The sequence below is a fragment of the Callospermophilus lateralis genome, chromosome 18, assembly GCF_048772815.1.
Source record: "Callospermophilus lateralis isolate mCalLat2 chromosome 18, mCalLat2.hap1, whole genome shotgun sequence".
NCBI classification, from domain to species: Eukaryota; Metazoa; Chordata; class Mammalia; order Rodentia; family Sciuridae; genus Callospermophilus; species Callospermophilus lateralis.
In genome coordinates, this window is record NC_135322.1 from 14,899,266 (window position 1) to 14,925,473 (window position 26,208).

At 48.7% G+C, this 26,208-nt stretch overlaps 1 protein-coding gene across 4 annotated transcripts; it reads left to right on the plus strand.

The window, feature by feature from the left end:
* Positions 1–108: 108 nt before the first annotated feature.
* Positions 109–25,756, plus strand: Fbxo17 (F-box protein 17). Of its 4 annotated transcripts, XM_077105829.1 has the most exons (8): positions 109–316; positions 5,925–6,060; positions 8,914–9,100; positions 19,867–20,232; positions 20,840–20,951; positions 23,575–23,670; positions 24,391–24,526; positions 24,926–25,756. In XM_077105829.1, the coding sequence occupies exons 4-8, from the start codon at positions 19,884–19,886 to the stop codon at positions 25,067–25,069; spliced, it is 837 nt and encodes a 278-aa protein (XP_076961944.1). In that variant the 5' UTR covers positions 109–316; positions 5,925–6,060; positions 8,914–9,100; positions 19,867–19,883; the 3' UTR covers positions 25,070–25,756. The 4 variants fall into 4 exon arrangements, with proteins under 4 accessions (XP_076961944.1, XP_076694609.2, XP_076694614.2 ...); XM_076838494.2 differs by lacking the exon at positions 5,925–6,060; XM_076838499.2 differs by lacking the exons at positions 5,925–6,060; positions 8,914–9,100.
* The last annotated feature ends 452 nt before the right edge of the window (positions 25,757–26,208 follow it).

Genomic DNA, 26,208 nt, shown 5'->3' on the forward strand with positions numbered 1-26,208 from the left:
GGACGGCTGCTGGCCCGGCCCTCCCTCCGCGCGGCGCCCGCCGCCCTCCGATCCCGGCGCCGCCCTCGCTGGCTCCAGGCGCAGCCGCCAGGGCAGGGCCACCTCCCGCCCGCCGGCCACCGCGCTCGGCCGCGGGTCCCGGCTCCGGATTGCAGCCGCCGGCCCCGCGGAGAGGACCGGCTGCCCAGAGCCGGGTCCCGGGGCTCCCTGGGCAGGCCGATCCCGGGGAGCCCCCCGACTGCCTCCCGAGCAGGGCGGGAAGACGATCCTGGTCCCCAGACCCCTGCGAGCGGGCCGCCCGGGGAGCGCCGGACAGGTAGGGACCCAGGTGTGGCCGAGGGCTCCGTCCTCACCCGCAGCGGGGCGCCCCCGGGGTGGGGTGGGTCCCCGGGCGGCCCTGCGCCCCCTTCCCAGGCCCCCCCTCCATCCCAGCCCCCGAAAACTCAGAGTTTTGCAAACGCTCGTTAGAAAGCCCCGCACGGTCCTGGGCTTTGCTCTTAAAACGGGCCCCCAACGCGCACCCCGCCACCCCGACCCCTCCGCGGCTCCGCGGTGTCGCTCTTCAGTACTCGTTGGACCGCCCCGGCCGACCCGTGTTGGCGGCTGCCTGCGGGCCCCTGGCCGCCGGTGCCCCGGTCCCCGAGGCTGCGCGTTAGGAGCCCGGGCCTCGGCCTGGCTCACGGCCTGGAGGGCGGCGGTGGCCACGCCTCCGCTTCTGAGTTCGCCCAAGTTACTTTGCAAAGCTCAGGATTTTTTTTTTTTTTTTTTTTTTTTTTTTCTCAATGAACGTTCTCCTTGTTCCCTCAACTTCAGACAGCATCTGTTTGCTTCCCACTTTGAGAGAGTGAAATATTACGAATGGGTTTTTAAATAAACAGTAATGGTTTAAATGTCCTGGGAAGCCACCAGAAGAAAAGACAGTGGGACCCAGGGAGCCTCGGAGCTGGGGTGGTGAGGGGGGACAACAAACAGCCGTTTAAATATTAGCTGCTCTCCTGCTGGGCAGAGATATCTATAATTTTTTTTTTTTTTGTAATTAATTTACTTTTCAAAAACGGATAAAGTAACTCGTAATCGATCATGCATATTTTTTAACTTTTTCTGCTATGTATTCCTTGGGTAAATGCTTCCAAATCTTAAAAGCAAACTTTTGGATTATTTCTTCATTTTTGAACTCTTAAACAATGTGTCCATTGACCCCTTTCTTAAAATAGGAGACGACTTTCATCAGCTCCACACTTCCTGTCTTTTCCATATAATCATAACATGATTCTTAATTTCTCTATTGACTACTTTCCTAACATAAAATAATTTCTTAAACTTTTGTATTTCTAGGTTAGGGGGATGGCTCAGTGGGCAAGCACTTGTCCAGCATGTGTGAGGCCTCAGGTTTCATCCCCAGCACCACAATAAATAAATTAATTAAAAAATGAACTTGTATTTCTTATTCCCATAAATATACCCAGTATCTGTTGATACCTCCTCTTGGTAAGGCCTGGCTAAGGAGCATACTTTAAAAGATACATTTAAAAAAAAATAAATGGTCTAAATATACATGTAAATTATAAAATGTTTTTAGCCAATCAGGTTGTATATACAGCTCCTAAATCAAATAGAAGATGAGCCTACCAACTTTTTTTTTTCTGTGATTAAAAAAATATAATTTCTTTAAGAAAAAATGAAATGGGCCGGGCATGGTGGCACACACCTGTAATCCCAACGGCTCAGGGGGCTGAGGCAGGAGGATTGCGAGTTCAAAGCCAGCCTCAGCAACTCAGCAAAGCCCTAATGAAGTCAGTGAGACCCTGTCTCTAAATAAAATATAAAAAAGGCTGGAGATGAAGCTCAGTGGTTAAGTGCCCCTGGGTTCAATCCCTGGTACCAGAAAAAAAAAAAAAAAAAAAAAGAAGAAGAAGAAGAAGAAAGAAAAATAAATAAAATAAATAAATGATAGTGGTTTGAATTAAGAAAATCAGAGCTGGGCACAGTGGTACAAGTCTGTAAACCCAGCAACTTGGGAGGCTGAAGCAGGAGGATCACGAGTTTAGGGCCAGCCTGGGTGACTAGTAGCGTAAACAGAGAGAGTACAGTATGGCAAAATGTTCATTTTACTATTCTTCAAAGTTTTCTACATGATGAAAATGTTAAAAATTGGGAAACATAAAGCAAAATTATCTAGAAATGAAGAAAGAGATAGAGGAGATTCATATAGTGGCACAATCTACAGATCCTGTACATTAGGATTCAAGTCCTGGCTCTTAAACAAAATGATGGGAGTCCTGAGCTAGGCCCCAAGGGACAGGACCCAACCAAAATGGAGTCACTCATGGCAAATGCTACATTATCACGGAAACTTTTAAAGAAGCAGATGAAACCCCAAACACACCATTTTTCCTAAAAAAAAAAAAACCCCAGACATTCCTGTCTACCTGAGTCAGTGTGTAAGGAAGTCCCCTTTGCCATAACCCCTCCAGAATGTATCCTAAATAGCATGATGTTGGCCAATCAGCTTCTTGGTCCTACTGTTTTGTTCCCTCAATCTCACCTTACAAAGCCCACTCTTCTCCCACGGCTGGTAGGACCTCACATTCCCTACTGTAGAATGGAGGCTGCCAGAGCCGTGCACAGAGGCCCGTAATCCCAGCAACTCAGGATGCCGAGGCAGGAGGATCTCAAGTTCAAGACCAGCCTCAGCAACCTAGCAAGACTGTTTCAAAATAAAAAATAAAAAGGGCTGTGGATGTATGTAGCTCAGTGGTAGAGTGCCTCTGGGTTTAGATCCCCAGTAACACACACACACACACACACACACACACACAAGGCCACCCTGATTTATGACTTGTGAATAAAAACTAAATCGATCTATAACTAAATGTGTTGTAATTTCGTCTTTCACCATGGCTCTACCACAGTCTTGCCAGGTGACTTTGAGCACGTAGCTTCTCTCCTCCAAATCTCAGTTTCCCCATGGGGAAAGCCATGTCCACCTCATGGAGTTGTTGGTGAGTTTTCCCTGAGGTTTTGTAAAGTACTTCCCACCAGCCCAGAGCACAGTAAATGCTCAGCTAACAGGAGTGTTTATTACTTGGTGAAGGAGTTTTCTCGACCACCACCCTCTGTTGCCTGTGAACACTGGTGACATCATGACCACTGTTGGGGACTCCCTTCCACTCTTTTTTGCTTGGGATGGGTTTTTGAACTGGGCATTTTTTGTCTTTTTTTTTTCCTTCTTAAAATTCCCGGTGTGGTTTTGATTGTGCCCTAGGGACAGTTCTGGGTCCTGCTGTGTTTCATCTGGTGATTTCCTAAGGCGTCTCCCTCCCACATTCCTCGTCAGAGTTCCTGTGAGGCATGATTCCCACACATGGAGGCCCACGCCGGGGCCCTAGCTGCTAATCATAGTAACACGCTCCTACCCGCAGCTAACATTTGTTGAGGGCCAGGCCCTGATCTCATCTGATTTCCCCACAACCCTGAGGCGAGGGAGTTACTAGAAGTCGGCTGGCGCATTTGGGAAACTAGACTTTTCCAAGATTAGGCAAATCCTGATAACCAGGAGCCCTGGGCAACCAAACACATTCATAGAGGGGTCCTCCTCCTCCTCCTCCTCTGCACTTTTGCTTGTTATGGTTACAATTACCCTATGTCAACGGCAGTCAGAAAATATGAAATGGAAAATTCCAGAAATGAGCAATTCACGAGATTGAAATGGCATGCTGGTCTGAGGAGCATGGCGAACTCTCTTGACATCCCGCTCCTTCCTGCCTGGGACGCAGATCCATCCTCTGTCCTGTGTTCGCAGCCCCCTCTTAGATCATTAATGATCAGGTGGCTTGTGGCAAAATCCCAGTGCTCTGTTCAAGTCGCCCTTACACAGCAGCCTAGGGTTGGGCCATGATGCCCGATGCCTGCTCTTTGCCTCTGTTCATCTTATCAGGCAGGCACCACGGCATCTCACAGGATGACAGAAGGCGAGGACAACCCCATGCAGATCGGAGAGAGACTGCATTTGAAACCGGCTCAAGGGCGCCTATCTGTGATCCCAGTGACTCGGGAGGCCGAGGCAGGAGGATCGCAAGTTCGAGGCCAGCCTGGGCAGATCCTGTCTGAAACTAAAATTGAAAAGGCTGGGGTTGTAGCTCAGTGGTAGAGCACCCTTGGGTTTGATCCCCAGTACCGGGGCAGGGAGGGAGAGGAAAAAAGACAGAAGCTGAGTTCAAATCACTTTTAAGACTTGGTGTTGTTAAAACTGTTGTATTTTATTATTGGTTACTGTTTTAATCTCTTACGGTGCCTAATTTATAAATTAAACTTTACCGTAGGTGTGTGCCCAGGAAAAAACATAGTGCATATAGGTCCGAGCACCATCCCTGGTTTCAGGCACCCCTGGGGGTCCAGGCCCCCCACCCATAAGGGCACTCCTGGATTTCTTCAGTGAAATGCCTGCTTGTCCTCGGGAAGACCCAAACCTCATGGCACTTCACGTCTGCCCCTGCCACCAAATGGGTCTGGGAATAACTCTTCAGTTTTCAGAGCTTTTGGGTTTGGGGGTTGGGGACATTTCCCACTTAACAGAGGACAAATCTCACACTCAAGAAAGGGAAAGCCGGTGGGGTGTGGAGGTGCGTGTCTGGAATCCCAGCCACTTGGAGGCTGAGGCAGAGGATCCCAAGTTCAAGGCCATCCTGGGCGATTAGCAAGATTCTGTCTCAGAATATAAATACATAAACAGGACCAGAGCTGTAACAGTCGTCGATTGTTCTGGGGCTCAAACCTAGTACTGCCCTCTCCCCCAAAATGTGTGTAAATAAATAACTAAACATCTCTCTATAAAAGCCACACAAGGCTGATCTGCCCAGGATGACCTCCTCTGCCACCTGTCATCAGCAATTCCCCAAACCCATGGCCCTGGCTAGCCCCGTGATGCCCTCCTGCCCAGAAATTTCCCAGGACTGAGATGATGCACATAAAGAAAGTCCTCAACAAATACGGATGATCGTTATTTCCACTAAGATACAATTAGACATGTCCTTCTCTGGTTTATATTATCCTGGTGTTCATGGATAGCACTATTTTTCTTAATTGCAAAATATAACCTCCATACAGAAAAGGGGCTAAATCCTGCGTGTACAATTTAACAAATACTTATAAAGCCACTACCTGAGGAACCTGCGTCCAGGTCAACAGGATCGTGGCTAGCTCAAGTTTTCCACTTGCTCCTTCTGGTTAGGAACCCTCTCTCTCCCCAGGAACCCACCTTCTGGACTTTGAGGGATCACCCTAATGACCCTGGGACGATAGGTTTAGCCTAGGAAGTCTGTGGGATTCTTCTGTTTAACAGCCTTATTAAAGGTGAAATTTAAAGCCGGTGCTGTACATCCCAGTGGAGAGGCTGAGGCAGGAGGATCATGAATTCAAAGCCAGCCTCAGCAACTTAGAGAGGCCCTAAGTAACCCAGGGAGATCCTGTCTCTAAAATAGAATATAAAAAAGGCTGGAGGTGTGGTTCAGTGGCTGAGCACCCTGGGTTCAATCCTCACTACCACAAAAAGAAAAAAGAGGTGAAATTTACAGACTTACGAGCTATACGTCAGCCCCCTTGAGTGGAAAACTCAGTGACTTTCAGTGATCTTGCAGTTGCTACAGCCATCATCACAGTTTAAGAGCATTTCCGTCACCTCCAGAAGCTCCTTTTGCCTATTTGTAGTCACTCTGTTCTCCCCCTGGCCCCACTGCAAAAAGGCAGTGTCTGTATCTATAGACTTGCCTTTTTCTGAACATTTCATTTAAGTGCTTGTGTAACAGGGAGTCTTCTCTGACTGGCTTCCATTTAGCACACTGGTTTGGGGTTCATACTGTAGCATATTTGTTCTTTTTTACTGATGAATAGTACTCCATTGAATGGACATACCACATTCTGTCTAGGTCACCAATGAATGGACATTTGAATTGTTCCTGAATGTTCAATGCTGATATGAACAGTTGCATCTGAGTCTTTGTGTGGATGTCTGTTTTCATTTATCTTGGGTAGAAAATCTACTTGGAATTGTTGGATCTCATGGTAAGTTGATGCTTAGCTCTTTTTTAAAAAAATATTCAATTTTTAAAGAAGGTTAAACATGGATATACAGGCTTACATTCCCACCAGGTCCCAGTCGTCTCCAGATCCCCCACAACACTTGTCAACAGTGTCAGTTTAAATAATAGACATTGTAATGCCTGTGAAGTATCTTCTGGAGATTTTTTTAAAAAATATTTATTATTTTTTAGTTATGGTTGGACACAATATCTTTATTTTATTTTTATGTGGTGCTGAGGATCAAACCCAGGGCCTCACACGAGCTAGGTGAGCGCTCTACCACTGAGTCACAACCCCAGTCCCTCTTCTGGAGATTTTAATTTGTATTTTCCTAATGCCTAATTCCATTAAGCAACTTTCATCTGCTTCTTAGTCATTCCTGCATCTTTTTAAATTAATGTCTATTCAAATCTTTTATCCATTTTAGTTGGTCTGTCTTGTTAGTGAATGTTCAGTGTTCTTTACATATTTTGAATACAAGTCCTTCATCTTTTTTGCAATCTGATTTGCAATTTTTTCTGCCGTCTATAGCTTGTCGTGTGTGTATGTGTGTGTGTGTGTGTGTGAGTGTGTATGTGTGTGTGTGTGAGTGTGACCAGGGATTGAACCCATGGTCTTGCCCATGCTAGGCAAGGATTGTTTCATTGGGCCATACTCTTTCTCTTTTCATTTTCTCAAAGGTTTTGTTTTGTTTTCTTGGTAGTGGTGCTGGGGCCGAACCCAGGCATGATGGGCAAGTGCTAATGGGGTCTTTTGAAGTACAAAAGTTTTATTCTTTTTATTTCTTTATATTTTTATTTAATTAGGCTTCTTTTTTGGGGGAGGGGGTGTTCTAATTAGTTATCCATGACAGTGGAGTGCACTTGGACACATTATTCGTAAATGGAGTGCAGCTTCTCATCCGTCTGGTCTCATCTGTCTGGTCGTATGTGATGTAGAGTTGCACAGGTCGTGTACTCATATATGCACGTAGGATGATAATATCTGATTCATTCTTCTATCCTTCCTACCTCCATGCCTCCTCCCCTCCCTTCACTCCCCTCTGGCTGGTCTAAAATACCTCTCCTCCCCGTCCCTATTGTGAATTAGCATCCGCATATCAGAGAAAACATTCAGCCTTTAGTTCTTTGGGATTGACTTATTTTGTTTAGCATGATATTCTTTATACCTTTCATTTTTTTTTAAAGAGAGAGAGAGTTTTAATATTTATTTATTATTATTTTAGTTTTCGGCGGACACAACATCTTTGTTTGTATGTGGTGCTGAGGATCGAACCCAGGCTGCACGCATGCCAGGCGAGCGCGCTACTGCTTGAGCCACATCCCCAGCCCCTAGCATGATATTCTTTAATTCCACCCATTTACCCTCAAATTATGTCATAATTTCATTCTTCTTTAAGGCCGAGTAATACTCCAGTGAGTATATATACCACAATTTCTTTATCCATTAATCTGTTGAAGGTCACCTAGGTTGGGTCCATAGTCTAGCTCTTGTGAATTGAGCTGCTATAAATGTTGATGTGACTGTGTCCCTGTAGTATACTGTTTTTAAGTCCTTTGGGTATAAACTGAAGAGTGGGATGACTGGGTCAAACGGTGGTTCTATTCCAAGTTTTCTGGGGCATCTCCATACTGCTTTGCAGAGTGGTTGCATCTATTTGCAGTCCCACGGCAAAGTATTAGTGTTCCTTCCCCCACATCCTCACCATCGTTTATTGTTGCTTGTATTCTTGGTGATTGCCATTCTGACTGGAGCAAGATGGAATCTCAGTGTAGTTTTGATTTTTTTTTCTTTTATCTTGGTGACTGGTTTGTCTTTTTTTTTTTTTTCTTTTGAAATTCATATTTTTGGGCGGGGAAGGTGGCATACTCCTATAATCCCAGCAACTCAGGAGGCTGAGGCAGGAGGATTGCAAGTTCAAGGCCAGCTTTAACATCTTAGCAAGGCCCTAAGCAACTTAGTGAGACCCTGTCAAAAAAATAAAATAAAATAAAAAGGCCTGTGGATGTGGCTCAGTGGTAAATCCCTGGGCTCAATTCTCAGTACAAGAGAGAGAGAGAGAAGAGAAGAAAAGAAAATCACACCCTTGGTATTGTATCTAAAAAAAATCTTTGCCTAAGTTGAAATCACAAAATTTTTCTTTCTAATAGTTCTGCAGTTTTAACTCTCCGGGTGGGCAGTGTGGTGCTGGGGGTGAAAGCAAGGGTCTCACACATGCTAAGCACATGCTCTACCTCTGAGCTGCACCCCCAGCCCCAGTTTTAACTCTGAAGTTTAGGTGCAAGATTAATTTTGAGTTGATAGAGTGTGAAGCAATGGTCTAAAATTCAGCTCTTTGCATGTAGATTTTCAGTTGTCCTAGTACCAGTTGTAGAAAAAGACACTCCTTTTCCCATGAAAACCAATAAACAAGCCGGGCAAAGTGGTGCACCCCTGTAGACCCAGAGACCCAGGAGGCTGAGGCAGGAGGATCGCAGGTTCAAAGCCAGCCTCAGCAACTTAGCGAGGTCCTAAGCAACTCAGCGAGACCCTGTCTCTAAATAAAATATAAAAAAGGGCTGGGGGTGTGTCTCGGTGGTTAAGTGCCCCTGCATTGGATCCCCAGTATAAACAAACAAACAAATAAAACAATAAACAGAGCCACTGTAAAGAGAACCCTCCTAGTCTCCAGGTCAAAACGATCCCTTTTTTAAATTTGTGGCCCTAGGGATGGAGCCTGCCAGTCCAGGGCTCTACCCCTAACTCACATCCCCATCTCTGAATCCTTTTTTCCTGGGCTGCATTAAACAGATTTAACACAAATAAGGTTTTAGTTTATTTCTCGAATTCTTGAAGGTCCCTGGTGGAGCTCAGGAGTGGAGAACGTGCCCAGCTCACTGAGGCCTTGGGTTCCGCTCCAGCCCTGCACCAGAGAAAAAGATTCTGGAGACCAAGGAATCTGTGAAGTAATGAGCCGTGTCAACTGCTGGCCAGAAAGGGCTGGTTTGGGGACAAGTTCCAGGAAGACCAGCAGCTAGGCCAGGTAACAGCTCAAAACCCACCCACCCACCGGAGCTGGCAGCCAGGAGCATCCCTGTGACTCTTGGGGAGCGAGGGGTGACCGTTTCCACTGAAGCCACCTGGGATGCGGTGGCCCAGCAGAGGGTTGGGAACCCAGGACCGACTGTGGGACGTACCTGTCGCTGGGTTGGGTTGGCTGCAGGCAGGATGCAGGGTGCCACCTGGTGTTTGAGTTAGGATTTCAACATCTGGTCTGGAATGTGGGGCTGGTGATTTTGCTGGTTTGGCCCCAGCTGTTAACCGGTGAGTGTCCCTTATCTCTCCTCCCCTCTGCGCTCTGGCCCTTAGAATTAACACCTCACATTTTTTTCCTCTTATTATTCATTGATTAATTAATTAATTATTCCCTTCTGCGAGAAGCTTCTTCCTGTTAGTAATCATCCAATCCACTTCTTGGATCTCTGTTCCTTCCCTTTATAGTATCGGCTGCCTGTTCTGTTGAGCACGTCTCAACCTAAGTGTGTTTAGGACTAGCTGCATCGTTTACGGGTCCCTGGGCAAAATGAAAATGTGGGGCCCCTTGTTCAGAAATTAGTTTACCTGTAATCCCAGCAACTCGGGAGGCGATTACAAGATCCAAGCCAGCCTCAGCAACTTAGTGAGGCCTTAAGCAACTTAGCAAGACCCTCTCTCAAAGTAAAACATAAAAAGGGCTGGGGATGTGGCTCAGTGGTTAAGCACTCCTGGGTTCAATCCCTGGTACCAAAAAGAAAAAGAAGAAAGATTTAAGCTGGGTCTGGTGGCACACACCTGTAAACCCAGCAATTCAGGAGGCTGAGGCAGGAGGATCACAGGTTGGAGACCAGCCTGAGCAATTTGGTGAGACCCTGTCTCAAAATAAAAAGGGCTGGGGCTGTCACTTGGTGGTGGAGCTCCCTGGGTTCAATCTCTAGACACACACACACACACACACACACACACACACACACACACACATGGGGCAGCAGCAGAATGTTAAACAAGCCTGGGCCCTTGTGCAGGTCCAAAGCCCAGGAGGCCAGCCCTAGGTGTCCCGTGAAGGCTTTTTCTTCTCTGTTTCCTCTGCATTGTCTCTTTGTCCTCTGGGGTCAGTTCTGCTTGTGGACTTCCGTATTCGGTCAAACGGCTCCTGTGCAGGTCACCACTTCTGGTGATCCTTGCTGTCCAAACACTTTTCCAAACAAGAGGCTGGGTGTCAGGTCTGGGCTTCTGTGTGTTTTGTTTTTGACGTGGAGCTATTGTAACAGAGTCCTGCTCCCCCACGCCCCTTGCTCAGGTTCAAAGGACGACTGAGAACTGTGTTTTGCAGGGGGCCCTGTTGGTGCGAGCGTGGAAGAAGCCTGGCTTTCCATCTTACTTCCTTTCTTCCTTTCTTTATTTTTGGCACCAGGGAATTGAACCCAGGGATGCTTAACTAACAGTGAGCCGCATCCCCAGCCCTTTTTATATTTTATTTAAAGTCAGGGTCTCACTAAGTTGACTTTGAACCTGCGATCCTCCTGCCTCAGCCTCCTGAGCCACAGGGATTATAGACATGTGCGCCACCACGCCTGGCTTGGAGGGTGACCTTTAAGAAGGAGGCCACACTGCCCAGACTCCAATCCCCACTCCCCTCCACTGCTTGGAACCCCCGGTCAGTTCCCGGGTCTGCAGATACATGTCTTATCTGGCCCATGTTGTACTTCGATTTTCTAAGATTTATCTTTATATTTAAAATTTGAGTGATTTCACATAAAAGCTGGGATTTCTGGAGAAGCTGGAAGATGCAGCCAAGCTGAGGAAGACCAGCAGCTGGTGAGCCCCGGTCCCGGCCTGCCTCAGGGCGACCTCTACTCCAGTGGGTCTCTGAACTTGGGGTCCCTGAGATAGCGTGTGGAGAGTCTGGCACAGAACCAGGCACATAAGAGGTGAGCCGGGGTGTGGGATCAGGGGTTCCCTCTGATCCCAGGCACCCACATTTGGTTCCTTAAAAACATGACGTGTCCACAGGCTCACACAGGCTGTGACACATCTTGATTATCAACAGCTCAGTTTGCCTTCTTGAAGGGGAAGCCATGCTGAATCTTCAAACATGTAAATCCTCCTAAAGAGAAAGGAATCTCAATCTTGTCTTACTGATGACCTCGTGTAACCATCTGTAGCAGGCTAGAAACACCACCAGCGACCATGGTGTGGTGGCACAGGCCTGTGATCCCAGCGACTCAGAAGGCTGAGGCAGGAGGATCAAAGTTTGAGGCCAGGCTCAGCAACTTAGCCATCCCTTATTTCGAAATAAAAAATAAATACAAAGGACTGGGAGGTAGCTCAGTGGTAAAGCATCCCTGCGATCAATCACAAGTACCAAGGGGAAAAAAAAGTTAAATATTTACCCCATGACCCAGGAATTCTACTGCTAGGTATTTACTCAAAAGAAATGCAAATGTATGTCCACACGCGTGTGTAAGGAATGATCATAGCAGCTTCATTCATAACAGCCTCAAACTGGAAACAACCCAGATGAGTGGACAGATAATGGTTTATCTGTTCAATGGAATACTACTCAGCAATAAAAAAGGAATGAACTACCAACGAACACACCCAACAATGTAGATGAATCACACAAATGTTATGCTGAAGGAAGGAAGTAGATGTGAGGAAGCACGCATTATATGTGTCAGTCAGGGTCCAATCAGGAGACTGAAACCACAGAGGAATTTGAACAGAGAATGTTTAAGCTACAGAATTATGAATTATAACAGGGAATCCGAGTGCAAGCGATTGGCTGCTAAAAAACAAAGAGAAAGAACAGTGATGAATATAAAAATAGCAGATTCGATGCTGGGTGTACCTGTAGCCCCAGCCACTGGGGAGGCTGAGGCAGCAGATCACCTTGAGCCCAGGAGTCTGAAGCCAGCCTGGGCCACGTGGTGAGACCAGGTCTGGGGGGGTGGGGGGGCGAGGATTAAAGAAAGAAAAAAGAAAAATAAATAGTAGATAAAAAGAGCAGCACGTCTAAGTCAGGGAGAGAGGCAGAGGAGGGCAGCCCCGGGAGAGATCTTGACCTTGTTGGAGCAGGTTGGCTGCAGCCATCCGAGGCAAAGGCGTCCCTGTAATGGGATTTGCGGTCCTCGGGGGAGTGAGCGCCACTGTCCGCCCCGCGCCGCGGGACCCACCTGACGCTGCGGCCAGGGAGCCGCCCGCCCCGCCCCGCCCCGCCCGCCCCGCCCCGCCCCGCCCGCCCCGCCCCGCCCCGCCCGGCCTCCAGCGGCGCCTCTCTGGCGCCATCTACTGACAAAACGTAGCATCGCGTCCGCTGCCCCCGGGAAAAAGATTTAAAGGGCCCCCTCCCATTTCGCGGCTTGGAACCAGGAGGCAGTCAAATGATACCCGGCACACTCTGTCCTTCTATTGCCATGGAATTATAGAAAGGAAAAAATCCGACTTCCAGCGGCAGAAAGCAGATTAGTCGTTGCTTTGGAATGGCAGTGGGGGGTTCACTGGGACGGGGCAAAGCCGCTGGATGGCGGCAGCCTCTTGAGCGTGGTCAGGGTTTCACAGCTGCCTTCTTGACCTGTGTGCGCTTTGGTGAAGGTCAACTACACATCAACGAAGCTCTTTTTTATTTAGCGGTGCCCATGCTAGGAAGTATAGGATCCACGTGCAAAGGATAAATGAAAAGATTTACACGGGCATGTGTACACACCCCAAGTCCCACCACCACCCAGCTTTCACGACTGTGATGCAACTCTGCAGGGTGGGTGGGTATTGATGGTGGTTTCTGGCTCGCTCACTGCTCTCCCTGATGGGTTCATGGTGTACACAGGGACCCACCTCCTCTTGCCCCCTTCCCCAGGTGAATCATCAGAGAGCATCTCACTTTCAGTTCTTTATTTGAGGGGGGGTACTTGGGATTGAACTCAGGGGCACTCGACCACTGAGCCATATCCCCAGCCCTATTTTGTATTTTATTTAGAGACAGGGTCTCACTGAGTTGCTTAGTGCCTGGCTGTTGCTGAGGCTGGCTTTGAACTCATGATCCTCCTGCCTCAGCCTCCTGAGCAACTGGGATTACAGGCATGCGCCACTGCACCTGGCATGAAATGACATTCTAAGGACAAAAATGTATAATATCACATCAAGTAAAAACATTTCTAATCATACCAAGACTATACGCAAGTTATTCTAATGGTTGTTAGCTGATACAGTTAATAAAAATAAAACTTACAAAGTAAAATCAGGACTATAGACAATGAAGGTGGTGTGTTGGGGATGCTGTCTGAATTTGGGGCAGGAGAATTCTTTGCTGGTGAAACCTGCCCAGTGCAATCAGCCTTGCAAATGAAATTATGTTAATTGATCGTTTTTGAAAGTGAACAGAAAAGCCTGAGAACAAGCACCAGCTCTTCTTGTCTTCCCATCCCAGGTGCAAGGAAACCCTCACTGACCCTGCCCCAGCCACTGTCTGGCACAATCTAAGCAGGGGTTACTCAGAGGAGCCCATCCCATCCCCAGAACCATTCATAAATAAATAAATAAAAATGATCATTACTCTTAAGTTTCTCAAGCAAAAAAAAAAAAAATTATTTAAACAAGCCAAAACAAATGCATCAATACTCATTGAGTAATAGGTATTTTTGTGCAAAATTTCTTAGTCACTATTAAAAGGTCTCTGGCTTCCATAACCTATACAAGTTAAAGAATTGTTAGGTAAATTTTAAAAATATATATTTCTTAGTTGTAGATGAACATAATTATTTTGATATTTTTTTATTTTTATGTGGTGCTCAGAGTTGAACCCAGTACCTCATATATGCTAGGCAAGCGCTCTACCACTGAGCCACAACCCCAGCCCCCTAAGTAGATTTACATGATGTTAAACTGTTCCTATGGATTCCTTCATTATAAAATAGTCTCATCTTTTGTTCACCATTTTGTGTGTGTGTGTGTGTGTGTGTGTGTACCAGGGATTGTATCCAGGGGCACTTGACTTGGAGCCACATCCCAAGCCCTTTTTATATTTTATTTAGACACAGGTTCTCGCTGAGTTGCTTAGAGTCTTGCTAAGTTGCTGAGGCTGGCTTTGAATTTGCAATTCTCCTGCCTCAGCCTCCCGAGCTGCTGGGATTACAGGCTTGAGCCATCACACCCAACCACCTAGCGAATCCTAGTGAATCTTGAACATGTAACCAGCCCTCAGATCAAGAAACAGAAAAAAAATATATGCTTTCTAAATAAGTAGACCTCTGCCCAGCTTGACATTGTAATGCTCTCAAATTCTCTTGGAAGGGAATCATTTCTGCTGTGGTTCAGCACATACCACCATCTCTTGAGATCCCCAGGAGTTGGTTCCAAGATCCCCTCCACTCACCCAAGGATACCAAAATCCTGGAATGCTCAAGTCCTTATAGGAGAGAGTGGAACTGGAGATGTCCCTCAGGGGTAGAGACTTGCCTAGCTTGCTTGAAGACCGGGTTTGATCTCCAGCACCACCAAAAAATAAATCAAGCAGCACAGAACTTATGTACACCTCCCTGTAAACCTTAAATCATTCCTAGATCACTTATAGTTCCTAATGCAGTACAAATGCTATATAAATAGTTGTTGTATTGTTTAGTGAATAACAACAACAACAAGATATGTCCTTCCCGCCCCCCCCCAAATATGTACCATTAGTGCTTGTTGAGTCCAAGGATAGAGAACCCATGAAGACAGAGGATAGACTCTCCATTTATGGAGAGTCATTGACCACATTCTCAAGAGACAAAATATCCAATTCTAGATTTTTAAATGAAATGAAACAAAGAAAGATATTACATAAACAAAAATAGCAGTCGTAGTACTTAAACCAACATTTTTAAAAAATCATGCTATTCCTGACTTATATTTACAAGGTACAAAGGAAATAAATATTTTTTCCCCAAATCACACAGGGGAGATTTGGATTTCCCCAAATCACACAGGGAGTTGCATCAGGATTTGAATTCAAATAGGTCTAAGTTTGGACACCCACTGTTTCTTATTGGGGGCTACTTCAGGGGTCTCCATCCCACTCAAGGTAGGTCCCCAAGCATAGTTCCATCTAGCTAGTGCTGCATAACAGCCTGATGAACAACAATTCAGGCCAGGCAAGGTGGTGCACACCTGGAATTCCAATAATTTGGGAGGCTGAGGAGGAGGATTGCAAGTTTGAGGCCAGCCTCAGCAATTTAGCAAGACCCTTTGTGACTTAATGAGAACCTGTCTCAAAATAAAACATAAGGGCCAGGCATGGTGGCACACGCTTGTAATCCCAGTGGCTCAGAGGCTGAGACAGAAAAATCACGAGTTCAAAGCCAGCCTCAGCAAATGTGAGGTGCTAAGCAGCTCCGAGAGACCCTGTCTCTAAATAAAATACATAAAAGGGCTGGGGATGTGGCTCCAGGGTCAAGTGCCCCTGAGTTCAATGAAATTATGTTAATTGATCTTTTTTGAAAGTGCAAACAAACAAATAAATAAAACAAAACATAAAAAGGTCTACGGTGTGGCTCAGTGGTAAAGCACCCCTTGATTCAATCCCCCTGCCCCAAAAAACTGTTATTTTATTATTATCTTTTATGGTTCTGGAGACTGACTGAGCCCAGCTAAGTGGTCCACATTTTGGGGGGAGAATCTCATGCAGTTGCCATCAGACACGGGCCAGGGCTGGGCCTTCCCAGGGCTTCTTCATTCCTGCATCTGGCGATGGGGAGATTGAAACAGCTGGGGCTGGAGCAGCTGGTACCACCTCCCTGTCTCCATCTCTCTGTGCATGAGGACTTCAGGGCACCCAGGCTTCTGCCATGACACGTGCAGCTTGCTCTAGCTAAGTAATTGTGCAAATCTCTTTCGAGCTCATTCCAACCCCACAGCTCAGGGATTTCACTTGGGCCGTTTGCAATCAGCCTTGGTGGGTATGATTTACCCCACGGAAAGCCACAGTCTATAAATCCAAGCTCTTCCCCACCCGGCTCCTAAGAGCCAGTTGTTAACCATTAGCAGCACACCCCTGGACTCAGGGCTCCAAAGGAGGGCCCATCAGGCAGGGGCCTCTTTGAGGTTTTGGAAATCCCTGGGCAACATCACTTCCACATTGCTCTGGAAGCTGAGGTGGTCACAAAGACCCTGCAACGTAATGAGAAATTATAAACTTGGGAAGAACATGTCAGCAGGGAAAGTCATTGTAGTTATTTGGGGCAAGTAGGGCAGCAGGAAGTACCAGGCTTGAAATTGGCCTTGAGGCTGCAACATGTTGGATATGAGGGACCTGGTGTGTCCTGAGCAACTGCTTGTGTGGTTTGTGTAGGATGGCTGAGAACGCAAGAAGTGCGTCTTTATATTGTTTGCTTTGGTACCAGGAATTGAACGCTAACCCACTGAGCCACATCCCCGGCCCATTTTTGTATTTTATTAGAGACAGGGTCTCACTGAGTTGCTTAGGGCCTTGCTAAGTTGCTGAGGCTGGCTTTGAACTCATGATCTTGCCTCAGCCTCCTGAGCCGCTGGGATTACAGGTGTGGGCCACCGTGCCCGGCAAGAAGCGTATCTCTTGGAGGTCTTTGCACCTTAATAGTGTCTGAGTGCCCTCATTGGCTGAGACAGTCACCCCAGCCCCAGATTGCCAAAGACCAGGACACTCCTAAGAAGAGTGGACCTGGTTGGTCTCATATCCCTGCCAGGCAAACTGGTGGCTGGTTTAGGAGTCACAGATAATTATGAATGCAACTAATAACCAAGTGGAGAAAAGCACAAACTAATCTCTCTAAAATCTGTCTCCATGACTTCAGTTCTTCTGTAGCGGGGATAAAGATGGTATCAGAGCTGGGTCTGATGATGTATACCTGTCATCCCAGCAACTCAGGAGGCTGAGGTAGGAGGATCATAAGTTTAAAGCCAGCCTCAGCTACTTACCGAGACCCTATCTCAATATAAAAATAAAAAAGATATATTAGAATTTTTGCTCTATCCATAGGACACCTGCCTGATAGAATCTTTTCTTTTTTTCAGTGCTGGGGATTGAACCCAAGGCATTGCACATACCAGGCAAGTGATCTACCATTGAGCTACATCCCCAGCCCTCCAGTCCTCTTTTCTTTCAAACAAAACCTTAATCAATCTGCTTAAAAATAATAATAGCTGACATGAACTGAGCACTTCCTGTGTGCGCCCATATGACAAGCATTAGCTCATTGGAGCCTCTTAACCCAGGGCGACCTCGGAGGATTGTTTCGCCTGTTAACAAGATGATCAGATTCAGTGAGATGATCCAGCTTAGACGCACAGTACCATGGCTTAATTAGGGCCAATAAATACACTGCATGAAAATATCACAGCTGAATAGTTGCTTGTTGCTTTTTTGTGAAGCGTAATAATAGTATTAGCAACTGACATAATTTGATGCTTAATATTAAATTAATATCACTCTTACTTATGAGCCCCCACAGGCTTTTCATAAGCACTTTATAAATAAATATTGATTTGCTTTATCCTCACTATTGCCCTATAAAGTTGGCACTTTTTTTTTTTTTTTTGGTGCTGGGGATTGAATTCAAGGGCACTTAACCACTGAGCCATATCCTCAGTCCTTTTTAGTTTTTATTTAGAGGCAGGGTCTCACTGAGTTGCTCACAGCCTTGCTCAATTGCTGAGGCTGGCTTTGAACCTGTGATCGTCCTGCCTCAGCCTCCCGAGCCACTGGGATTACAGGCATGTGTCACCACGCCCAGCAGAAGTCAGCACTTTTAACATCCCATTCTCAGAAGAGGAAACAGGTAAAGAGAGGAAGTTTGCCCGTGATCCTATAACTAGCTGGAAGCTTAGCTGGGACTTGGACCCAGGCAGGATGGGTGGGTGACTCTGTGCTTTCCCTACTAGAGGGATCTGCCTCAGGGTATGAAGTGAGTTTTGACTAGACCTTGAGCTAGTCACTGAGTTCTTGTTAAATAAATGTGTCCCACCTGGTTACACATGTGTGACATCAGTTCCCTCATCCGCGAAATGGTTTTGCTTGTATTTTTGTGGGGTTTTGTTTTGTTTCGTTGTTGGCAGCCATGAGGATAGAACCCAGGGCCTGACACATGCCAAGCAAGCGCACAACCACTGAGCTGCACACCAGCCCATTCGTCCGTTTAACATTCTCTTTATTGAATACTTAGTATGCATCAGGCACTGTTGTAGGCACTGTGGTATGCCATGTGCAAAAGAAACAATTTCTGTCCTCATGATGATTACGATATGGTAGGAAAGACAGATATTAAAGAGGATTAATAAGTTAATTGCATAGTCATTCTTGTTTTCTGTTAGAAGGTAATAGGTGCATTAGAGAAGTGTTAAGTGAGGAGAAGGGAAGGGGCGCAGGTAGTGGTGGTGATGCCCTGAAGTTGTAAATAAGGTTGTCAGGGAAGGCCCCATGGAAAAGCTGACATTTGAGCAAAGACCTAAAAGCATATTTGGAAGTAAGCAAAGAAATCATCTGGATCCAGGTGGAGGGGACAGCCAGGGTGAAGGCCCAGAGGCACGGAGGCCCCAGAGGCACAGAGGCCATTGTGGCTGGGGCAGAGTGACTGAGAGGGACATGAGAATAGAGAGGATGAAGCAGATCACAGGGGCCTTGTGGACCACGGGGAGAACTGAGCTTTCACCTAGAGTGGGATGGAGTCACAGGAGAGCTCCAAGGAGGGCAGGGCAATACCTGTGACTTGGATGCTTGTGAGGAGCAACCATGGAGGAGAGAAGCAAGGGGGAGAGGGATGGCAAGGATTGATAGAGAAGAGTTTCAGAGGCCCAGCTCCGACTCTGTGAGATCAGAGAGAAGAGAAAGAGCCAGCCAGGGAGACTGACAAGAAGCCACTGGAGAGGACAGGAGTCCAGAGGGGAGGTGGGGTGAATAATCAGCAGATGCTGCTGAGGTCAAGCAAGGCCACCAAGGGACAGTAACTAGGCCTCGCATCCTGGAAGTTGCTATTACCTCAACATCTCAGCCCAGGGCAGGGAGCAAGGCCAGACTAGAAAAGGTTGGCAAGAGAATGAAAGCTGAAGATGTGAGGTGGTGAGTCTAGACAATTGTTTTGAGAAGGTTTTTGTTTGTTGAAGATGGAGCCTTGCACATGCTGGGAGTGCTCTACCACGCTGGTTCCCGCGTTTTCTTTTCTTTTTTTTGGTACTGGGGATTGAACCCAGAGGCTCTCAACCACTGAACCAGTCCCCAGCCCTTCTTATTTATTTATCTTGCTGAGTTGTTGCTTAAGGGCCTCGCTAAATTGCTGGAATTACAGGTGTGGGCCACGGCACCGGCTTTTTTTTTTTGAGACTGGGCCTCTCACTAAGTTGCAAGAAGCTTTACTATAAAAAGAAACAAGGAAATGGGGCTGGGCCGGGGATGTAGCTCAGAGGAAAGCACATGCCTAGCATGCTTGAGGCCCTGGATAGAAAGCCGTAGCTGGACGAGGTGGGAGAGAGTGGTCAAGGGAAGGTTGGGGTTAGTTTTCCGCTGGGAGGGGTCTGTATCTTAGGGTTAGTGCGCGCCGGATGGGAGCTAGGGTTAGCGGCCTAATGGAGTCAGTCGGCCCAGGGAGGGGTCTTTTGCCCCCGAGGGAAGGAGGAAGAAGTGAGGGTCTCTCTTTCTCTATCAATGTTCAGAGCCAGGAGGCTGGAACCGAGTTCGTAGCTTCGTAGCTTCCGCGGCGTGGCAGCCCCTGGGTCGCTCAGGGACCCCATGACCTTGGCGCTGACTCGCCGCCCCCTCTCGACCTGCAGGACGCCGGCGGCGGGAGATGGGCGCTCGGCCGTCGCGGCGGCGGCTGCCCGTAGACCCGCCCGTAGCCCTGGATGTGCTGCCCCCGGAGCTGCTCGTGCAGGTGCTGAGCCACGTGCCGCCGCGAGCCTTAGTGACCCGCTGCCGCCCGGTGTGCCGCGCCTGGCGCGACGTGGTAGACGGGCCCACCGTGTGGCTGCTTCAGCTGGCCCGCGACCGCAGCGCCGAGGGCCGCGCATTCTACGCCTTGGCCCAGCGCTGCCCACCAAGCGACGACGAAGAAGAAGAGCTCCCGCTCTGCGCCCTGGCGCGCTACTGCCTGCGGGCGCCCCTCGGCCGCAACCTCATCTTCAACTCCTGCGGAGAGCGTGCGTGCCGGGGGCGGGGCCGGGCGGGGGGCAGGGCCGGGCGGGGGGCGTGTCCGGAAGATGTGGCGGGCCGGGGGGCGGGGGACTGTGGAGACCTGTGGAGTGTGAGGCCCCGCGAGACTGAGGGGAGGGCGGGGCCAGGGCAGGGCTGTGGGCAGGGCCTGAGATGTAACCAATAGGCAAGGCGGCTGGAGGGCCCAGGAGGCGGGGCTGAGACGGGAAACTGGAGAGGTAAGCCCGGTGGGCGTGGCCTAGGAAGTGGAGCCAGGGGCTTGCTGGGCAGAAGCCAATTGAAGGCTGGAGGAGGCGGAACTTGCCTAGAAGGCCTGGACCACCTTGCAGGGGCTGGAAACCCGGAGAGTGGGCGGGCGAGGAGGGAACCTGGGCTGTGCTGGTAGCTGCAGAGATTAAGGGGAGGGCAGCAGAGGGGCGGGACCGAGGAGGAAGGACCGAATGGGGCTGAGAAGCTGAGTGGACGGGCGGGTTGTGGGACGAGGAGTACCACTTGCCGGGTCTGGTGGGCGGGGCAAGTTGGGTGTTGAGGGGGACTCTGCCCGGCCACCTGGCCTGAGGCTGTCTGTTATTCAACTCTGTTGTGTTCTCACAGAGGGCTTCAGAGGCTGGGAGGTGGAGCATGGAGGAAATGGCTGGGCCGTGGAAAAGAACCTGACCCTGGTGCCAGGGGCCCCTTCCCAGACCTGCTTTGTGACTTCTTTCGAGTGAGTGACCCTTGTTCGCGGGGCAACGGCCTAAAGAGGGAAAGGGACCCGATTCACCATCCTTGTCCCTACCTTCAGTCTCTTTCCTCTTTCATCCATTTATGAAACGTTTGTTGAAAGCCTGCCAAGTACTCAGGTTCCAGGCAGTTTTATAGGCCAGAGATACAAGGAAAAATCAGAAACGTTGGCAATGTGCCCGTTTTTCTTTTTCATTTTAAATGTAGAGTTGGGGGGACAAACACAAACAGTAACATAACAACACAACAAGCATTTTAGAGGGGTTAGCCTATGCTACACGCTTTACATGTAACTCAATTTTGGCAACAACCCTATGACACGGTTGTTGTCCCAACAACCCTTGGGACACTTTATAATAGGACACTGAATCTTAGAGAGAAATTAATATCTAGTGATGGAGCTGAGATTTGCACCCAGGTGATATGGTCCCAGAGCTTCTGATTGTGATAAATACTATGAAGACATCAAAACTATTTGATTAATTAGTTGATTCTCTCTTGTCCTCGCCCCCCCACCCCACCCCATACTCATTCTGCTTGTCCTCTTCCTTTAGGTAAACGTTCCCATGTGACATTACTTAGCTTTTTAGTCATTGCCACTACATATGGGTGAAGTGATATCTCTTTGCTTACTTTGCATTGTTATGTTTACTAATAATGAAGCATATCTTCATGTGCTTGCTAGCTTTTAAAATTCATTCTTTTGTAAATTGCCTGTTCATATTTTCCATTAGGACTGAAATCTTTTTCCTAAAACATGCAAGAATTCCTTGTAGTCTTGCTGGGTGTGGTGATGCACGCCTGTAATCCCAGCAGCCTGGGAAGCTGAGGCAGGAGGAAGGCAAGTTCAAAGCTGGCCTCAGCAACTTAGTGATGCCCTGTCTCAAAATTTAAAAAGGGCTGGGGATATGGCTTAGTGGTTAAATGGCCCTGGGTTCAATCCTCAGTGAAGGAAGGAAGGAAGAGAGGGAGGGAATTCCTTGCAGTCTAGATGTCCCTTGTCCATTCTGGGAATGGCAGAAATTTTTTCCCAATCTGCCATCTCTTCTGTGTTCTTTGTTGGCAGAAATCTGTTATTTCTTTGTGATCTAATCTCTCTCTTTTTGCTTTAGAATATGTATTCTTGGGCTGGGGGTATAGCTTAGAAAGAAAGCAACTCTCTAGCATACATGAGGCCATGGGTTTGATACTCAGAACAGAAAAAAAAATTGTATTCTTGAAATTTTGTTTTAAAACAATTCCTCACCACCCTAGACCTTTTTTTTTTAATATTTATTTTTTAGGTGTAGATGGACACAACACAATGTCTTTATTTATTTATTTTTTTTATAATAAATTGATTATGTCTTTATTTTTATGTGGTGCTGAGGATCGAACTCGGGTCCCACCCATGCTAGGGGAGCACTCTACTGCTGAGCCACAATCCCAGCCCCCCACCCTAGATCTTGACAATGGTCTTTTATATGTCTCTTATATTCTCTTCTAGTAACCTCACAGCTCTTTACATTAGATCTTTACCCCTGAATGTGCTGTTATGTAAGGACCAACTCCCCACACACCATATTACTGAGCCAGTTTTCCCAGCACTGTCTGCTACAGAATCCTTCCATTCCCCATAGAATGGTGTTGCTGTCTATATCATTTATGACGTCCACATGTATACCTAGATCTGTCCCTCACACTCTTCTGCTCCACAGATCAATGTCTGTTGTATTCTCAAAGAGGGCTACACTATTTCTGTTATTATCTTACATTCAAATTAGGAAAAGAAACTGTTTGTAAATATTGGGCAGACTACAGGGGATCCTACCGGACCCCAGGGCTGGGCTAGTAATGAAGAAGAGGAGGGACATTGCCACCTCCAGCCTTCAGGGGAAGGGAGGAAGCAGCTATTAAAAAGGACAGAGAAGGCTGTAAGCAGAGGGTGCTGAGGGGCTGTGTCTTCCTTTGAGAGACACAGCTGTCCCTCAGGATGGACCCAGTAGGATTAGCCTGACTTTTACTCTGTTCCCTTCCTTGCATCTCCTGCTGCAGCACCCCATTGGCCCACCATCAGGAAGCAGAAAATAAGGGTGACAATGCCATAAAGATCATGTGACCTTGACCCTGGGACCCCACACATTTTTATTTTTCTTTTTGATTGAGACTGGATCTTGTCTCAAACTTCAGGTTGGTCTCAAACTGGGCCCAAGCAATCCTCCTGCCTCTGCCTCCTAAGTAGCTAAGACTACAGGTACCCACCACCATGCCCAGTGGGCCCCCACATTTTAGGAGGCCCAGGAACTCCCTGCTTGTGTGTCCACTGTGTGACCTCCATTTGCACTCATACCCCAGTCCCCCACAAGCACTCAGTGCCGCTGGTATATAGATCAGCCTCCTGGAGCCCTGAATAGGGTGGAAAAAGAGAGGGGATCTGAGGCACAAGGAGAGATGCCCAGCACAGTGACGCAGTGACACAGCCTATCGGGCATCTTCCTATCCTGGAAAGCACCCCTGAGCCGCTACTTAGGCATGGTGATCCGAGGAAGCGTCCTGGAGGAGGTGATTTCTAGGTGCAGCTTGGAGATCAGCACTGTGTGCTCCATCTCCTGCGTCTCCCCTCCCAGATGGTGCTTCAAGAGGCAGCTTGTGGACCTGGTGATGGAGGGTGTGTGGCAGGAGCTGCTGGACAGCGCCCAGATCGAGATCTGTGTGGCCGACTGGTGAGTGGAGTAGCAGTTTGCCTTGGAGCCACGGAGGTGAGCCACTGTGGTGGCCCAGCAAGACCTCAGTTCAGGCCTCCATCGGAGGTCAGGCTGGAACTGTGCACTCTTCGGGTGAAGCAAGACTGTCCTAGTTGCACAGCCAGGGAGGGGCGGACCCTTGGTGAGCCCAGGGCACCGGCTATGCCCGCCTCCCCACCCTCTTCCCAGCAGACCCCCTGGGTTGTTCACATGAGTCCAGCAACTGGTCTGATGTCACCATCATCCCCAACTCTGCGTTGACCCTAAGAACTGACGTTCAGAGGAAGCACAGTTGGGGTGGGGACCATGAGCTTATGCGTGCTCCCTCCTTCCAGAGCACCCAGGTTCCCCACACAGCACTCTGTCTCTTCCCTGGGGCTTCAGTTCTTTCTCCAGATCTTCGGGTTCCTCCCCTAAGTTGTGGCTGGGGCCCGGGGCGACACAGCCCACGCCCCCTAGTCTAGCCCCCCCCCACGGCCCTCCAGGCTCCACTCCACTCCGGGGGCACCCAGGCTCCCCCCACGGACTCTGGCTCCATCCCAGGGCCAGGCTCCGCCCCCCGAGATGCCCAAGCCGTGTAAGTGCGTAGGACCCTCATCTGGGTGCAGAGAAAACCAGCCTCAGCCTCCCTCCTTGATGCCCAACCCAGAAAGAGCTGGCTGGGTTGCAGGAGCATCAAGGCTCACTGCCATCCGGCAGGTGGGGCGCCCGAGAAAACTGCGGCTGCATCTACCGGCTTCGGGTCCGCCTCCTGGACATATACGAAAACGAAGTGGTCAAGTTCTCAGCGTCCCCCAACCCAGTCCTTCAGTGGACCGAGAGGAGCTGCCGACAGGTGGGTCCAGAGCGCCTTCCCCTCACCCTCGACCCCCTCCCTCCAAGGCCCACCCGCCCAACCTGTCACCCTGTGGGGCTCCCCTTCTCCGCTGTCATCGGCTGGACACCAGTAGTAATAGCTGAAGATTTCTGAACCCTTTTTACATCACATCCCAGGCCTCGTTCCAGGATGTTTGCAGATGTATTAGCACAACAGCCTTCAACAAACATTGAGCGCCTACTGTGTGCAGGGTACTGTTAAGGTGAACCACAGTCCTTACCCTGTGTGCTTGTCTTTTTTGCTGCTGGCCTCACTGCTGTCCCCCAGCAGGGCCCAGAGGTGCCTGCTGGGTATTCGGGAGCACCTACTGAGGCGATGAAGAGGCGAGCACAGGAACCCTCCTTTCCCCTCCCGCAGGTCTCCCACGTCTTCACCAACTTCGGCAAGGGCATCCGCTATGTGTCTTTTGAGCAGTACGGGAGAGACATGCGTTCTTGGGTGGGACACTATGGTGCCCTGGTGACCCACTCCAGCGTGAGAATCAGGATCCGCCCGTCCTAGTGACCAGCCTGACCCCGCAGTCCAGACTGCACTGCCACCTGCTGGATGCTGTCAAAATCAAGGGTGGCTTCACATCCCAGAGCCGGAGGATACTCAGGGAAAGTGGGTGTCCATTGTGACTTGTTCGGGGCACACCTCCCATAACCCACTTGCTGCTGCTTCAGCATGGCGGTCCTCATGCTGTGTGACAAACCAGGGACCCAAGGGGGCTCCTTAGAGCTTCCTCAGCTCCCCAGCTGGGGATGTCGTAAAAGTAACTGACATTTAGTTGGTTCATGTCTATAAATTATTTCCTCATGTGATGTCAGTGGGTAAACCATTCCCTGGTGACTGGTCTGCATGTTTTGGGGGAGCTGACTGCCGGCAGGGAGCAGAGGCTATTCAGAGCATCTGACCTGGAGACCAGCAAAGACCTCAAAGAAATCCCATTGTGGTTTGGGGAGTCTCTGGGATCCAGCTGTGGGGCTGTGAACCCGCCACTGCTGAGCAATGTCCACCCCGCTGCCCATCAGCACCTCCCCTGGGGCCAGGTCCCTGCCCTCAGCTCCAGCAGGATCCACCCTCCTTCCCTGCACTCACACCGTCTTGTATAGAGACTTCTTGAGCAAGGTGTGCCAGGAGCTCTTTCCCCATTTCTGGGCATGGCCAACCAACCAACCAGCTCAATAAAACTGGTGCTAAACATGAGGTAACGGGTGTTTTTTGTCTATAATCAGTATAATGGTTCATCTCCAGCTCTGGTCTTTTAAAGGACCCGTAGTTTCATGTTTACAATCTTTGGGCATGCTTCCGGCACAAAGATGAGCTTCCAGAACCCAGAGGGCTACAGCTGAGTGCCTCCCAGTTCTGCCCTCAGGGGTCTTCCCAACAGCTCTCATGCAGGTGTCCTTATCAATGCCATTTAAATGACCTATTATTATAGCTCACCAGGCCAGTGCAGGGGAGGCCTGGGCTCCAGAGCCCAAGGATGAAAACACAACTCCCACAGCTTAAATTCAAATATGGCCAGGCCTGCAATCCCAGGGGCCGCTACAGCTGAACCCAGGCGTGTGAGTCACTACATCGGGTCAGGCAGCACACCCCGTTTAATCCTTTTTCTTTTTTAAAGATGTAACTGGCTTTTGTTAGCAATTCATGGA

What these genes read in the sequence shown, in the direction of transcription:
- Fbxo17 (XM_077105829.1), top strand. Translation starts at nt 19,884, where the DNA reads ATGGGCGCTCGGCCGTCGCGGCGGCGGCTGCCCGTAGACCCGCCCGTA. An exon ending in GAGATCTGTGTGGCCGACTG is followed by an intron (nt 23,671 to 24,390) that starts GTGAGTGGAGTA and finishes GCCATCCGGCAG; the next exon opens with GTGGGGCGCCCGAGAAAACT. An exon ending in CCGAGAGGAGCTGCCGACAG is followed by an intron (nt 24,527 to 24,925) that starts GTGGGTCCAGAG and finishes CCCCTCCCGCAG; the next exon opens with GTCTCCCACGTCTTCACCAA.